At 41.0% G+C, this 16,093-nt stretch overlaps 2 protein-coding genes across 2 annotated transcripts; both read left to right on the top strand.

Moving 5' to 3' along the window:
- Nucleotides 1-4,174: 4,174 nt before the first annotated feature.
- On the top strand, nt 4,175-5,879 carry LOC114567724 (tripartite motif-containing protein 16-like). The gene has a single exon (XM_028596830.1). It carries the CDS (start codon nt 4,183-4,185, stop codon nt 5,848-5,850), a length of 1,668 nt encoding a protein of 555 aa, XP_028452631.1. The 5' UTR covers nt 4,175-4,182; the 3' UTR covers nt 5,851-5,879.
- Nucleotides 5,880-11,651: 5,772 nt separating this feature from the next.
- Nucleotides 11,652-13,418, top strand: LOC114567725 (tripartite motif-containing protein 16-like). The gene has a single exon (XM_028596832.1). It carries the CDS (start codon nt 11,716-11,718, stop codon nt 13,381-13,383), a length of 1,668 nt encoding a protein of 555 aa, XP_028452633.1. The 5' UTR covers nt 11,652-11,715; the 3' UTR covers nt 13,384-13,418.
- Nucleotides 13,419-16,093: the final 2,675 nt, after the last annotated feature.

The raw sequence follows: 16,093 nt of genomic DNA, 5'->3' as shown, positions 1-16,093 counted from the left end.
CTCAGTAGCTTTAAATCCTCTGTCTTAATTAGTTTTCCCCCTTTAATTTTCTTTCTCCTTCTTCTAAATCCTGTTTTAGCATTCTCAGCTATGCCACCCTCAGGGAACCATTTGGCGGAAAGCCAATGCTTTTTGACCAGTATGACAGACATCGCAAACAATCCAGTCCATATTTCTGATTCATGATTCATTCATTTTTCTTAATTAGGATTGTGTGAGCTAGGATTTAGTTTCACTCAACCAGTTGGAGTTAAGGTCGCATTAAACTTTACTCTGATTGTGTTTGAATCATTGCCAACAACATAAACTTTGAATCAAGTTAATTACAGGACAACTCAGTCATTTAGTAAACTGGGGAGCCGTCTCCAAACCCTCTGATTCTAAGAAGAGTTTACCTCCTGGCGTCCATGCCGGCCTATCTACAGCGTCAGCCCGGCCTTTGGCTCAGCAACAATCGCCGCAGGAGATGCGGAAAAAGAGGCAGAGTTCGTGTAAGCTCAGAGCTTACCTGGCATCACCCTAGACACGCGATCCGGGCCATCCGTGTGTCGGGTTTTCCGCGCCTGCAATCCACGGCGTTCTCCGGTACACAGTTACCGATGGCTCCAGTTGACGGTCCCGGATTCCGAATGCAAATTTCCCCGCCGTTGGAGCAGGATGCGCTCCAGGCGAGGCTGCGTACCTGGGAATCTCCGCCCCCTCGATCGTGCTTCCCAACAGACTGAGCGGCGCTCAAATTGCATGACGCTGATCAACACCAGATCACTCACAAACAAGACTTTTATCCTCAATGACTTTTTTACAACCAATGCTTTAGACTTTCTTCTGTTGACGGAAACCTGGCTGAAACCAGGTGATGACAGCGCCTTCTCGGAGCTCCTCCCCCCCAGCTGTTCTTTCCTCAACTCTCCGCGAGCGTCAGGTCGAGGTTGCGGGCTGGCCACGCTCTTCAAGGATGAGTACAGATGCAGATTGTTACCTGCACTCTGTTATAATAGTTTTGAACTTCAGCTGTTTGTGGCTGACTTGGATTCTCCTGTGTTGTGTGCAGTTATTTATCGCCCACCAAAAGTCAACAAGGATTTTATATGTGAGTTTTCGGACTTTTTAGCTGATGTTGTTCCAAAATACGACAAGCTCCTGGTTTGTGGGGACTTCAATATTCATGTGTGTTGCCCCTCTAACCCACTTGCTAATGATTTTAAATCACTTTTAATCTCTTTTGGTCTTAATCAGTGTGTGGAAGGGCCAACACATCATCTTGGACACACCCTGGACCTCATTATTTCTCATGGGCTTTAAGTTTCACTAAGTGAAATAAAAGAAACTGGTATCTCAGATCATTTCCCCATCAGGTTTGAGATCAGTGTACCACCACCTGCTAGTAAGCCTGTCTCTTCAGCTTCTAGGCACCGCTGCATCACCTCCTCTTCAGCTGGAGAGTTTGCTTTGGCATTTGGAGGCTCACAGTTCTGTGTCATGAATGGTGTGGTATCTCCCTCTTATCCAGATGACATTCTCTCTTTGTTCCACTCCACGGGCACTGAAATTTAAGACTCTATTGCCCCTCATCATGTCTGGACTAAATCTATTAAACCTAAGGCAGACCCCTGGCTAAATGACTCCACAAGGGCCCTTAGGCAACAGGACAATTTGCAAGTATCACTGGGTTAATTAAGAGACCAGAAGGCTGTGAAGGTTGCGAAGATGCAACATCTCTCTTCCATAATAGCTAACAGTTGCCATGAACCCAGAGTGTTATTTAATACTATTAACTCTGTTGTGAATCCATGCACCTCTGATCCAACAGAGGTTTCAACTAGTACCTGTTAGAAGTCTCTCTGTTATTTTATTGACAAAGTTGCATCTGTCAGGCAATACGCCAGAGTTAGTTTTAATGTGTTTGTACCTGCTGCTCCTATGCATTCTGCTGTGTTTGAGGAATTTCAGCCAGTTTCTCTGACATTGCTTCCTGAGATAGTGCAACACATGAAACCTACCCACTGTCCGTTAGACATTGGCTAACATTGGGCCGAGTCTACTCACGTTTTTTAATTCTTGTCTTAGTTTAGGTTCTGTCCCGGCTGCCTTTAAACATGCTGTGGTCAGGCCCCTACTTAAGAAGCCTAATCTTGACCCTACAGTGTTGTCCAATTTTAGATCAGTCTCTCATCTGCCTTTTCTGTCAAAGGTTTTGGAAAAAGTTGTTTTTATACAGTTACAAGCCTTTTTGCAGTTGAACTCTGTGTTTGAAAAAATTCAATCTGGTTTTAGATCATGTCACAGCACTGAGTCTGTACTGATTAGAGTGCACAAGGATATTGCCTTGTCTGTAGATGCCGGGATTTCTAGTGTTTTAGTGCTATTGGACCTCACAGCGGCGTTTGATACGGTAGACCATGCAGTCCTCCTCTCTTGCCTTGATCAGCGTGTAGGCATCCGAGGCTCGGCACTTCAATGGTTTAGCTCCTATTTGGCGAATAGGAGCTTTTCTGTTATGATTGGTGACTACTCCTGGTCAACTGCTCCTCTCTCTTGTGGGGTACCCCAGGGTTCAATTCTTGGCCCAATCCTGTTTTCTTTATATATATTGCCATTAGGGGCTATTATAGGAAAGCACAACTTATCTTTTCACTGTTATGCAGATGATTTGCAAATTTATTTGCCTATCAAACCGAATGACAGTGTCGCATTAGACTCCCTGCTTAGTTGTATCAATGATATTAAGTTGTGGCTGTCACAAAACTTTCTTAACTTGAACGAAGATAAAACGGAGTGTATCATCTTCAGTACTTCAGGCATGAAAAACGGTCCATCTTTGAGTTTGGGAGCACTGGCTTCATATTTTAAGCCAGCTGTCAGAAATTACGGGGTTACTTTTGAATGCAACATGAAACAAATCATCAATGTTGTTAGAATGAGCTTTTTCCAGCTCTGTCTACTAGCTTAAGTTAAGCCATTCCTTAACAGGCATGATCTAGAAAAAGCAATCCATGCTTTTATTAGTTCAAGGTTGGATTACTGTAATGCTCTCTATGTTGGTTTGAATCAAACCTCCATCTCACGCCTTCAACTCGCTTTTTAACAAATACATCTAGACGTGCACACATCACTCATGTCTTTACACCCTACATTGGCTCCCTGTTCGTTTTAGAATAGATTTTAAGATTTTATTGTTTGTTTTTAAGGCCCTTAATGTCCTGGCCCCAGAGTACCTATCCAACATTTTAACCCTGCGTGAGCACAACCGGTCTCTGCGGTCTTCTAACCAACAGGCTTTTGCGGTTGCTGCCCCGAGACTCTGGAACAAGTTACCCCCTGATATTCGCACGATTACAGATGTTGCTCTTTTCAGGTCTAAACTCAAGACCTACCTGTTTAGAATGGCTTTTAATACGCAGTAGTGGTGTGACAATTTCCTCTTCCTGTTTCTGTGTAACCTTTTATGATTTTACTGTTTTCTATGTTTCATTCTTCTTATTGCAAGATATGTTGTCTATTCTTAGTTCCAGATGTGAAGCACTTTGGATACTTGCTGGTTGTTGTAAAGCGCTATACAAATGAATTTTGATTGATTGAATGATTGATAAAAGCTGAAGTCAGCAGAGTATTTAAATGAGATTTGAGTTCTGTTGTAATCAGTGTTGCTGCGTTCCTTATCGCATACTTTTTCTTCGGGACATGAAACTGAGATAAAATCGCAGCTTGAGCTTTGAGCCTGCTCACATATGCTTCACAGAGGATTGTGGGTCAGAAAAGCAGGCTGGCTTGCATAGTGAAAAATGCAACCGGGTGCATCAGGACACATTTTTGGCATTCTGCATTTAACATTCTATGTATTGGGATATACTATATCTTTCCCTGTCATACTAATGGTAGTATGGGCATTGCAACACACCCAATATCTCTCTCAAAGCACTCCTCTTCCAGGAATGAAGCAGAACTTTATAACCCCTCCCTCCTCTTCTTCCTCTCAAACACAGCCAGCTCCACTATGTGCACATATTTCCTTGTTCCCTCCCCTTCAGAGCTATAGTTTGCAGATGGGTGTAACCAACATGCTGGGGAAAGTACAACAGCGTATCACATGCTTTTATTACATCAGAGCTAAGACTAGTCTCACTTCTCAGGAAGTGAGACACAAGACAGTCAGACAGTCGATGTTACTGAGCGAGAGGTGAAATGGCACAGAAAGGAGTTCAGCTTGCCTGGGAAACCTTCTCTTGTTCTATCTGTCTGGATCTACTGAAGGATCCGGTGACTCTTAACTGTGGACACAGCTATTGCATGAAATGTATTAAAAGCCACTGGGATGAAGAGGATTGTAAGTACAGCTACAGCTGCCCTGAGTGCAGGAAGAAGTTCACACCGAGGCCTGTCCTGCTGAAAAACACCATGTTAGCAGCTTTGGTGGAGGAGCTGAAGAAGACTGGACTCCAAGCTGCTCCTGCTGATCACTGCTTTGCTGGAGCGGAAGATGTGGCCTGTGATGTCTGCACCGGGAGAAAACTCAAAGCCATCAAGTCCTGCCTGGTGTGTCTGATCTCTTATTGTGAGAAACACCTTCAGCCTCATTACGATGTAGCTCAGTTAAAGAAACACAAGCTGGTGGAGCCGTCCAAGAAGCTCCAGGAGAACGTCTGCTCTCGTCATGATGAGGTGATGAAGATGTTCTGTCGTACTGATCAGCAGTGTATCTGTTATCTCTGCTTAATGGACAAACATAAAGGCCACGATACAGTCTCGGCTGCAGAAGAAAGGACTGAGAGGCAGAAAAAGCTCGAGGGAAGTCGACAGACCATCCAGCAGAGAATCCAGGACAGAGAGAAAGATGTGAAGCTGCTTCGACAGCAGGCGGAGGCCATCGATCGCGCCGCCGATAAAGCAGTGGAGGACAGCGAGAAGATCTTCACCGAGCTGATCCGTCTCCTGGAGAAAAGAAGCTCTGATGTGAAGCAGCAGGTCAGATCCCAGCAGAAAAGAGAAGTGAGTCGAGTCAAAGAGCTTCAGGAGAAGCTGGAGCAGGAGATCACTGAGCTGAAGAGGGAAGACGCTGAGCTGAAGAAGCTCTCACACACAGAGGATCACAACCAGTTTCTACACAACTACCCCTCACTGTCACCACTCAGCCAATCAGCATCCAGCATCCATATCCGTCCTCTGAGCTGCTTTGAGGACGTGACAGCGGCCGTGTCAGAAGTCAGAGATAAACTACAGGACGTCCTGAGAGAGAAGAGGACAAACGTCTCACTGACAGGGACTGAAGTTTACGTTTTACTACCACAACCAGAGCCCAAGACCAGAGCTGGATTCTTGAAATATTCACGTGAAATCACACTGGATCCAAACACAGCAAACACACAGCTGTTATTATCTGAGGGGAACAGGAAAGCAACATTAATGAGTCAACATCAGTCTTATTCTAGTCACCCAGACAGATTCACTAACATGTGGCAGGTCCTGAGTAGAGAGAGTCTGACTGGATGTTGTTACTGGGAGGTGGAGAGGAGAGGAAGAGTTCATGTAGCAGTCACATACAAGAATATCATCAGAGCAGGGGGGTCAGATGAAAGTGTATTTGGACAAAATGACAAATCTTGGGCGTTAGATTATATCAAAAACAAATATACATTTTGGTCCAACAAAGTCCCAACTCCCGTCTCAGGTCCTGAGTCCTCCAGAGTAGGAGTGTACCTGGATCACAGTGCAGGTATTCTGTCCTTCTACAGCGTCTCTGAAACCATGACTCTCCTCCACAGAGTCCAGACCACATTCACTCAGCCCCTCTATGCTGGACTAAGGGTTTATTGGCCTTTTGGAGACTCTGCTGAGTTGTGTAAACTGAAATAGACAGAAGTAATTTAAGTGTTAAATTCTGTCATTCTGAGTCATTTTTTTTTATAAAAAAAAAAAAAAACAGTTAAGATCTGTTATTTTACCTTTGATTGTTGAAACAAGGACGATATGTTAAAAAAGATCTTTACCGAGATGATCTGTAGATATTAGCTGTTTTTTATTCATGTATTTCTCCACATTATGTATCTGCGGGACAGGAAGATGTCTGTGAAATAGGGATGTCCTGTAATCCCATGTGGGACGGGCCAAATGTTTGGCGTGACACAGATATCAAATCAACTTAAAAGTGTATTTAGTTTCTTTTCCACTACATGGCTCTGAAGAGAGAAAGCACCAGACCTCCTTTATCCTGCACACTTTGTTCTCTTTGTGGACATTTTTAAACATTTTTTGTTTTTCTGAGTCAACATTTTCAATGAAAAACCTTTTATCAACGTTTTGGTTGTCTTTTTCGACACTTTTGTGGCTTTCGCCCCCCGATGTTTTTGTCACTTTTTTCAACGTTTGTCGACTTTTTCTGGGCCATTTGAATTTTTGTATTTTTTTTTTTTTTTACATTTGTCACTTTTATTTTAACATTTGTCACTTTTTTTAATGTTCTTTTATCAATAGTTTTTTCTTCAAATGCTGTAAAATTGACTAAAACACCCAAATTCAATGAAAGTAGTGAACTTATTTTTTGAACTTGTTAAGAGCGTTGTATGGAACCATCCATGTCATTTTTTGGGATATTTGGTTGAAAGAAACCCAAATTTCTAATATAGAAACTTTTTTGACAATGGGTCAAAGTTGACCCGAGGACAACAGGAGGTTTAAAGAAATCTAGATTTACATGTATTTGTTTGGCGGACCAAATGTTCTTATCATAATCATAATCAATAACTCATTCTTCTCTTTTGCATAGCTGAGATTCTGGTTCTTTGTGGATGAAGTGAATGTGTTGATGAAATCATTGAACAAGAGTCTTTCAACAGACTGTACTGATGGGATGTGTGAACAAACTGAAGCTTTACCTGATGAATAAACTAACAAGAACAAAGTATTTTCTTCTTGTCTTCATTCCAGGGTTTTTATACAAAGCTGACGGAGAAAATTTGAAACTGATATGAAAGTATAACTAAGGCATTTTTCCTCCTGAAACACCACAAAGTACAGTGTTCATGTTTAGAGTCAGTCAGCCTATGTCCTTTCAACTTTCCTCACTAAAACTGCTCCATCACAGAGAAATGAGCAGAGTTTTCTATCACTTCTTCACAGCGTTTAGAAATGTGTGTTAGAGCATTTCAATAGTGTATATTAGAGCATTCAGTAGTGTGTTAGGGAATTTCTCTGTTTTCTGTGTTAAACACTACTGCAGGTATTCATGAACAACTGTTGCTCGTGATTTACAGAGGTGGAAGACTTACTCAGATCATGTATTGTAGTACAGTAGAAAAAAACGTGTTGTAGAGTTACAAATTACTTGTCAGTTAAAAGTCCTGCATTCAACATCTTCCTTAAGTAATAGTAGAAAAGTATTATCAAAATATAAAGTACCAAAAGTAAAATTGCTCATTATGTAGTGTAATTTATCTTATTTTATTGGATTATATTATGATCTAATAAATTGTATTAAATATGACTGATAATTTAAATAAAACATTTTATTTAATTCAAGTAGATTACTTGTTCATAATTATTTTTTAGGGTTTAACATGTATACAGATTTACATTTTCCTCTCATACTTCTGTCGGAATGGGTACGAAGTTGGCATTGACTTTCATTTGAAATGGTATTAAAAAGGTCTTAAAAAGCCTTGAATTTAAGTTGGAGGATCCTGGGGTACCCTATATATTGTTCGTGTTTGTCTGTTAAATGTCTTTTTCATTATAGCCTAGGCCGTACATCACATCAAAAAAAGAATTATAGGAATCTTATAGTAAGCCAATTTTGGAACAATATTATAGTATGGTAATCTTATAGATATAGGCTACTATAGGCTTAGTATTTTGGGATATACTGTAAAAGTATTACAGTATTTTGGAGACTATTATAAGACTGTAGGCTACTGTAGGTACATTATGGAGGGTAAGGTTATTATAGAGATCATAAGTAACCTGGGCTATGAGTAATTACTATGTCCTAGGACCAGCTGAAGTGACTGGTAAGCATGTGAACTAAACGCATTACAAAAAAATGATAACTAAACTAAAACTGTAATGTCTGTTTGCAAAACTAACTCAAATAAAATAAAAGTATTGAGTAAATGTCCTTCGTTTTCATCTTTGTCAATGTCTTTCACAGAGCAAATAACTTTATATCTTTTAGAGTTGACATTTACGACCATAGACCTGTTTTATTCAGTCTATGCCGTAGACATATATTTTCCGACTGGGAACCCAGAAATTCCGACATTCCACGTCAAATTGAACACAACATGTCCATACCCCTCGCCTGGCATCATAGCGGTACCGAAACTCGGAAGAAAGCGGCAGAGTCCTATTTCATTATGACTGTGTCAGATAACAGCGAGTGCCTCGCAGTGGAAGGTGGTAAAATACATGGACAAAGGGAAAAATCCCACGAATTTGAAAGTACATTTGAGAAGCGCACACAAACTAGGAGGCTAACCTAGCTTACCTTAACAAGCAGTGACAGGGTAAGAAGAGCATAAAGCCCCTTCCCCCAAAACAGAAAACCCAGTAACGTTACGGGCATGGATCTATGGGGCCAGGGCATGGATGTATGGGTACAGGGCATGGATGGGTACAGGGCATGGATGTATGGGTACAGGGCATGGATGTATGGGTACAGGGCATGAATGTATGGGGCCAGGGCATGGATCTATGGGGCCAGGGCATGGATGTATGGGTACAGGGCATGAATGTATGGGGCCAGGGCATGGATCTATGGGGCCAGGGCATGGGTGTATGGGTACAGGGCATGGATCTATGGGGCCAGGGCATGGATGTATGGGTACAGGGCATGGATGTATGGGTACAGGGCATGGATGGGGCATGGATGTATGGGGTGGGGATGTATGCGTACAGGGCAGGGCATGGATGTATGGGGCCAGGGCATGGATGTATGGGGTACAGGGCATGGATGTATGGGTACAGGACATGGATGTATGGGACAGGGCATGGATGTATATGGGGCATGGATCTATGGGGGGGCATGGTACAGGGCATGGATGTATGGGTACAGGGCATGGATGGGCATGGATGTATGGGGCCAGGGCCAGGCAGCATGACGGAGACAACCCAGGACAGAGAACACTACAGACGGGCTTTCACGGTGACCAGATAGCTGTTGGTTAGTAAACACGCATGAACACTAAAAGTGTGAGGAAGTGTGGGTTAATATGTGTGTTGATACTGGGATGTCTACACCACTGTGTGAGTCAATTGACGATTGAAAACACCTGTCTTTTTAGTCTGTTGGCTATTTAGGTTTTTTCCTGGTACACGTTACTTAAACATTTTGCACTTATTGCTGTGTTTTGTGTAGACTGTTTACATATTTGTGCTCATCATCATATGTACATTTTTGTACTGGGGTCCGTTCAGAAAGCAGTTTTAGTGAAAACTCTGAGTTTGTTAACCCCTGCGATGAGGGAAACTCTGGGTTTTCCGTTTCAGAAGGAGAGGTAACTTAACCTCAGAGTCAGTTACTATGGTAACTGAGCTTGTGAACCTAACCTGGTCGAGAGCAGGCTTTCATCAAGAAACCTTGAGTTTCTCTCAGTCTCCTCCCTCTGACACAGCGCTCTTTCATTTCCTCATTCATTCATTCAGTCGGTTTCAGGCGCATTTTAATGCAGTTTGTTATCTGCATGAATAAAAAACTTATTGGTTTATGTTAGGCAGATTATATAACGTTTTTTTCTCAAACATGTCATGTCTATTTGTCGACGATCCCGTTGATAAAAAAGCTGTATTAATTCACAGAGAGTTTACGTCGGGAGATGATATTGAGTCCTGAAACTAGATTTCATTTCCACAAAACCGATTTGAGAGGAATTTTTTTTATCAAAGTCCATCAGATATGTAGATACATTATCCGTCCTCATATCACTAACATCAACCATTGTGTACAGGCTTTAACATCCAGCAGATTCTTTGTGTCGCATTACGTTTTTTCCAAACGGCAGTTTTCTTTATAACAGTGTGGCTGATCATACTGTAATAGTAAAGCCACTGTAGGCAGAGCCATCAGAAAAGTGTGACTCGCTCTGAAACGTTAACCAGTGAGAGCCATTAAAAAGAAATAAATGATTATACATTATAGTTCTCTTAATGATCATACTGCTGCAGCCTCAGAATGGGATTAGTATAGTTTACCTTTTCGCCCGCAGGATTGCACCTGTAATACAATTCCAGTTTTCACCAGTAATATTATAAGTTAACTATGATTAAATATGAAATGAATAGACTGTGAATGCGTACGCATTGACTCGAGCAGCAATTTTCTCCCACACCAATTTTCTCTCTGTTGCAGCAGCAGCCGCTGTCTTGCTTTTTTAACGAAATGCATGTTCAAACTCGCTGTTTGTGCGCATGAGTATTTCCGCTGACCCGAATCGTAGAATCATGGCTCCATTCATGCTGCCTTTTTATAGTGGTGGTGCACGTGTGTAACCCTGAGTGAACATACTCCGAGTTGATTGAATCAACTCAAATCAGCTGTTCTGGAACCGAAAACTCAGAGTATGTTAAACCTCCTTCCTAGAATGGACCCAGGGTGTTATTGTTGAATACATAATAGGTTGTATGGTTTTTTAGAGTTATTATTACATAATATGTTTTTCTAACTTTTTTTTTTTTTTTTTTTGCCCCTGACAAATAACCCATATTGCAAAAAAAGACTAAAACTAATAAAAGCTAAACTAAAACTGAGCATTTTCAAAAAATTAAAAAATTAAATAAACTAGCAAACCCACTTTAAAAACTAATTAAAACTAAACTGAATTTGAAAACTAAACTGAATTTGAAAACTAAACGTCTAAACGAAATAAAAATAAAAACTAATGAAAAATGTCTAACTATAATAACCTTGGTTGTTTCTCAAAAAAGTTTTTCAGGGTTGGCAGGTCTGGATTTAGAGTGAGCTCCGGATGTTTACCACGTCTGGCTCCGCCCCCTAGGACATGAAGTACTCTGTCAGTACTTTGCACACACTTCTTTACCTGATCACTCCATCGTTACTTAAGTTATTTAAGTTAATTACAGGACAACGCAGTCATTCAGTAGACTGGAGAGCTCTCTCCAAACCCTGTGATTCTAAGAAGAGTTTACCTCCTAAAAGCTGAAGTCAGCAGAGTTTTTAAATGAGAAATGAGCTCTGTTGTAAACAAGTGTTGCTGCGTTCATTATCGCGTACTTTTTCTCCGGGAAATAAAACTGAGCTTGAACTTTGAGCCTCTTGCTCAGATATGCTGCACAGAGGATTGTGGGTCAGAAAAGCACACTAACTTGTATACTGCAAAATGCAACCAGAGTACATCAGGACACATTTTAAGCATTCTGCATTTGACATTATTTGTATTGGGATATACTATATCTTTCCCTGTCATACTAATGGTAGTATGGGCATTGCAACATAGCGAGTATGTCTCTTAAAGCGCTCCTCTTCCAGTAATGAACAAACACATTGATAACCCCTCCCTCCTCTCTCAAACACAGCCAGCTCCACTCTGTGATCATATTTCCTTGTTCCCTCCCCTTCAGAGCTACAGTTTGCAGATGGGTGTAACAAACATGCTGGGGGAAGTACAACAGCGTATCACATGCTGTTGTTACATCAGAGCTCAGACTAGTTTCACTCAGGAAGTGAGACTCTGACAGTCAGACAGTCGTTGTTACTGAGCGAGAGGTGAAATGGCGCAGAAAGGAGTTCAGCTGGACCGGGAAACCTTCTCTTGTTCCATCTGTCTGGATCTACTGAAGGATCCGGTGACTACTTCCTGTGGACACAGCTACTGCATGAACTGTATTAAAGGCTTCTGGGATGAAGAGGATCGTAAGTACAGCTACAGCTGCCCTGAGTGCAGGCAGAGCTTCACACCGAGGCCTGTCCTGCTGAAAAACACCATGTTAGCAGCTTTAGTGGAGGAGCTGAAGAAGACTGGACTCCAAGCTGCTCCTGCTGATCACTGCTATGCTGGAGCGGAAGATGTGGCCTGTGATTTCTGCACCGGGAGAAAACTCAAAGCACACAAGTCCTGTCTGCAATGTCTGATCTCTTATTGTGAGAAACACCTTCAGCCTCATTTTGAATCCCCTGCTTTCGAGAAACACACGCTGGTGGAGCCGTCCAAGAAGCTCCAGGAGAACGTCTGCTCTCGTCATGATGAGGTGATGAAGATTTTCTGTCGTACTGATCAGCAGCTTATCTGTTATCTCTGCTCTGTGGACGAACATAAAAGCCACGACACAGTCTCAGCTGCAGCAGAAAGGACTGAGAGGCAGACAAAGCTCGAGGGGAGTCGACAGACCATCCAGCAGAGAATCCAGGACAGAGAGAAAGATGTGAAGCTGCTTCAACAGCAGGCGGAGGCCATCGATCGCGCCGCCGATAAAGCAGTGGAGGACAGCGAGAAGATCTTCACCGAGCTGATCCGTCTCCTGGAGAAAAGAAGCTCTGATGTGAAGCAGCAGGTCAGATCCCAGCAGAAAAGAGAAGTGAGTCGAGTCAGAGAGCTTCAGGAGAAGCTGGAGCAGGAGATCACGAGGCTGAAGAGGGAAGACGCTGAGCTGAAGAAGCTCTCACACACAGAGGATCTCAACCAGTTTCTACACAACTACCCCTCACTGTCACCTCTCAGCCAATCAGCATCCAGCATCCATATCTGTCCTCTGAGCTGCTTTGAGGACGTGACAGCAGCCGTGTCAGAAGTCAGAGATAAACTACAGGACGTCCTGAGAGAGAAGAGGACAAACGTCTCACTGACAGGGACTGAAGTGGAGGTTTTACTGCCACCACCAGAGCCCAAGACCAGAGCTGGATTCTTAAAATATTCACGTGAAATCACACTGGATCCAAACACAGCATACACACGGCTGTTATTATCTGAGGGGAACAGGAAAGCAACATTAATGAGTCAACATCAGTCTTATTCTAGTCACCCAGACAGATTCACTAACAGGTGTCAGGTCCTGAGTAGAGAGAGTCTGACTGGATGTTGTTACTGGGAGGTGGAGAGGAGAGGAGGAGTTTATGTAGCAGTCGCATACAAGAATATCATCAGAGCAGGGGGGTCAGATGAAAGTGTATTTGGACAAAATGACAAATCTTGGGCGTTAGATTGTTACGACAACAGTTATACATTTTGGTCCAACAAAGTCCAAACTCCCGTCTCAGGTCCTGGGTCCTCCAGAGTAGGAGTGTACCTGGATCACAGTGCAGGTATTCTGTCCTTCTACAGCGTCTCTGAAACCATGACTCTCCTCCACAGAGTCCAGACCACATTCACTCAGCCCCTCTATGCTGGACTAATGGTTTATTGGCCTTTTGGAGCCTCTGCTGAGTTGTTTAAACTGAAATAGACAGAAGTCATTTAAGGGTTAAATTCTGTCATTCTGAGTCATTTTTTTATAAAAAAAAAAAACAGTTAAGATCTGTTATTTTACCTTTGATTGTTGAAACAAGGGCGATATGTTAAAAAGATCTTTACCGAGATGATCTGTAGATATTAGCTGTTTTTTATTCATGTATTTCTCCACATTATGTATCTGCGGGACAGGAAGATGTCTGTGAAATAGGGATGTCCTGTAATCCCATGGGACGGGCCAAATGTTTGGCGTGACACAGATATCAAATCAACTTAAAAGTGTATTTAGTTTCTTTTCCACTACATGGCTCTGAAGAGAGAAAGCACCAGACCTCCTTTATCCTGCACACTTTGTTCTCTTTGTGGACATTTTTAAACATTTTTGTTTTTCTGAGTCAACATTTTCAATGAAAAACCTTTTTATCAACGTTTTGGTTGTCTTTTTCGACACACACCCACGATGTTTTTGTCACTTTTTTCAACGCTTTGTCGACTTTTTCTGGGCCATTTGAATTTTTGTTTTTTTTTTTTTTTTTTTACATTTGTCACCTTTTATTTTAACATTTTCACGTGTATTTTTTTAATGTCATTTTATCAATAGTTTTTTCTTCAAATGCTGTAAAATTGACTAAAACACCCAAATTCAATGAAAGTAGTGAACTTATTTTTTGAACTTGTTAAGAGCGTTGTATGGAACCATCCATGTCATTTTTGGGATATTTGGTTGAAAGAAACCCAAATTTCTAATATAGAAACTTTTTGGTTAATGGGTCTTTGACCCGAGGACAACAGGAGGTTTAAAGAAATCTAGATTTACATGTATTTGTTTTGTTGGACCAAATGTTCTTATCATAATCATAATCAATAACTCATTCTTCTCTTTTGCATAGCTGAGATTCTGGTTCTTTGTGGATGAAGTGAATGTGTTGATGAAATCATTGAACAAGAGTCTTTCAACAGACTGTACTGATGGGATGTGTGAACAAACTGAAGCTTTACCTGATGAATAAACTAACAAGAACAAAGTATTTTCTTCTTGTCTTCATTCCAGGGTTTTTATACAAAGCTGACGGAGAAAATTTGAAACTGATATGAAAGTATAACTAAGGCATTTTTCCTCCTGAAACACCACAAAGTACAGTGTTCATGTTTAGAGTCAGTCAGCCTATGTCCTTTCAACTTTCCTCACTAAAACTGCTCCATCACAGAGAAATGAGCAGAGTTTTTATCACTTCTTCACAGCGTTTAGAAATGTGTGTTAGAGCATTTCAATAGTGTATATTAGAGCATTCAGTAGTGTGTTAGGGAATTTCTCTGTTTTCTGTGTTAAACACTACTGCAGGTATTCATGAACAACTGTTGCTCGTGATTTACAGAGGTGGAAGACTTACTCAGATCATGTATTGTAGTACAGTAGAAAAAAACGTGTTGTAGAGTTACAAATTACTTGTCAGTTAAAAGTCCTGCATTCAACATCTTCCTTAAGTAATAGTAGAAAAGTATTATCAAAATATAAAGTACCAAAAGTAAAATTGCTCATTATGTAGTGTAATTTATCTTATTTTATTGGATTATATTATGATCTAATAAATTGTATTAAATATGACTGATAATTTAAATAAAACATTTTATTTAATTCAAGTAGATTACTTGTTCATAATTATTTTTTAGGGTTTAACATGTATACAGATTTACATTTTCCTCTCATACTTCTGTCGGAATGGGCACGAAGTTGGCATTGACTTTCATTTGAAATGGTATTAAAAAGGTCTTAAAAAAGCCTTGAATTTAAGTTGGAGGATCCTGGGGTACCCTATATATTGTTCGTGTTTGTCTGTTAAATGTCACTTTTTCATTATAGCCTAGGGCCGTACAAAAAAAAAAAAAAAAAAGAATTATAGGAATCTTATAGTAAGCCAATTTTTGGAACAATATTATAGTATGGTAATCTTATAGATATAGGCTACTATAGGCTTAGTATTTTGGGATATACTGTAAAAGTATTACAGTATTTTGGAGACTATTATAAGACTGTAGGCTACTGTAGGTACATTATGGAGGGTAAGGTTATTATAGAGATCATAAGTAACCTGGGCTATGAGTAATTACTATGTCCTAGGACCAGCTGAAGTGACTGGTAAGCATGTGAACTAAACGCATTAAAAAAAAATGATAACTAAACTAAAACTGTAATGTCTGTTTGCAAAACTAACTCAAATAAAATAAAAGTATCGAGTAAATGTCCTTCGTTTTCATCTTTGTCAATGTCTTTCACAGAGCAAATAACTTTATATCTTTTAGAGTTGACATTTACGACCATAGACCTGTTTTATTCAGTCTATGCCGTAGACATATATTTTCCGACTGGGAACCCAGAAATTCCGACATTCCACGTCAAATTGAACACAACATGTCCATACCCCACGCCTGGCATCATAGCGGTACCGAAACTCGGAAGAAAGCGGCAGAGTCCTATTTCATTATGACTGTGTCAGATAACAGCGAGTGCCTCGCAGTGGAAGGTGGTAAAATATGTGGACAAAGGGAAAAATCCCACGAATTTGAAAGTACATTTGAGAAGCGCACACAAACTAGGAGGCTAACCTAGCTTACCTTAACAAGCAGTGACAGGGTAAGAAGAACGCAAAGCCCCCTTCCCCCAAAACAGAAGCTAACCCCGGTAACGTTACGGGCATGGATCTATG

The sequence above is a fragment of the Perca flavescens genome, chromosome 14 (assembly GCF_004354835.1).
Source record: "Perca flavescens isolate YP-PL-M2 chromosome 14, PFLA_1.0, whole genome shotgun sequence".
Taxonomy (NCBI): Eukaryota; Metazoa; Chordata; class Actinopteri; order Perciformes; family Percidae; genus Perca; species Perca flavescens.
This window is presented reverse-complemented; position numbering and strand designations above follow the sequence as displayed.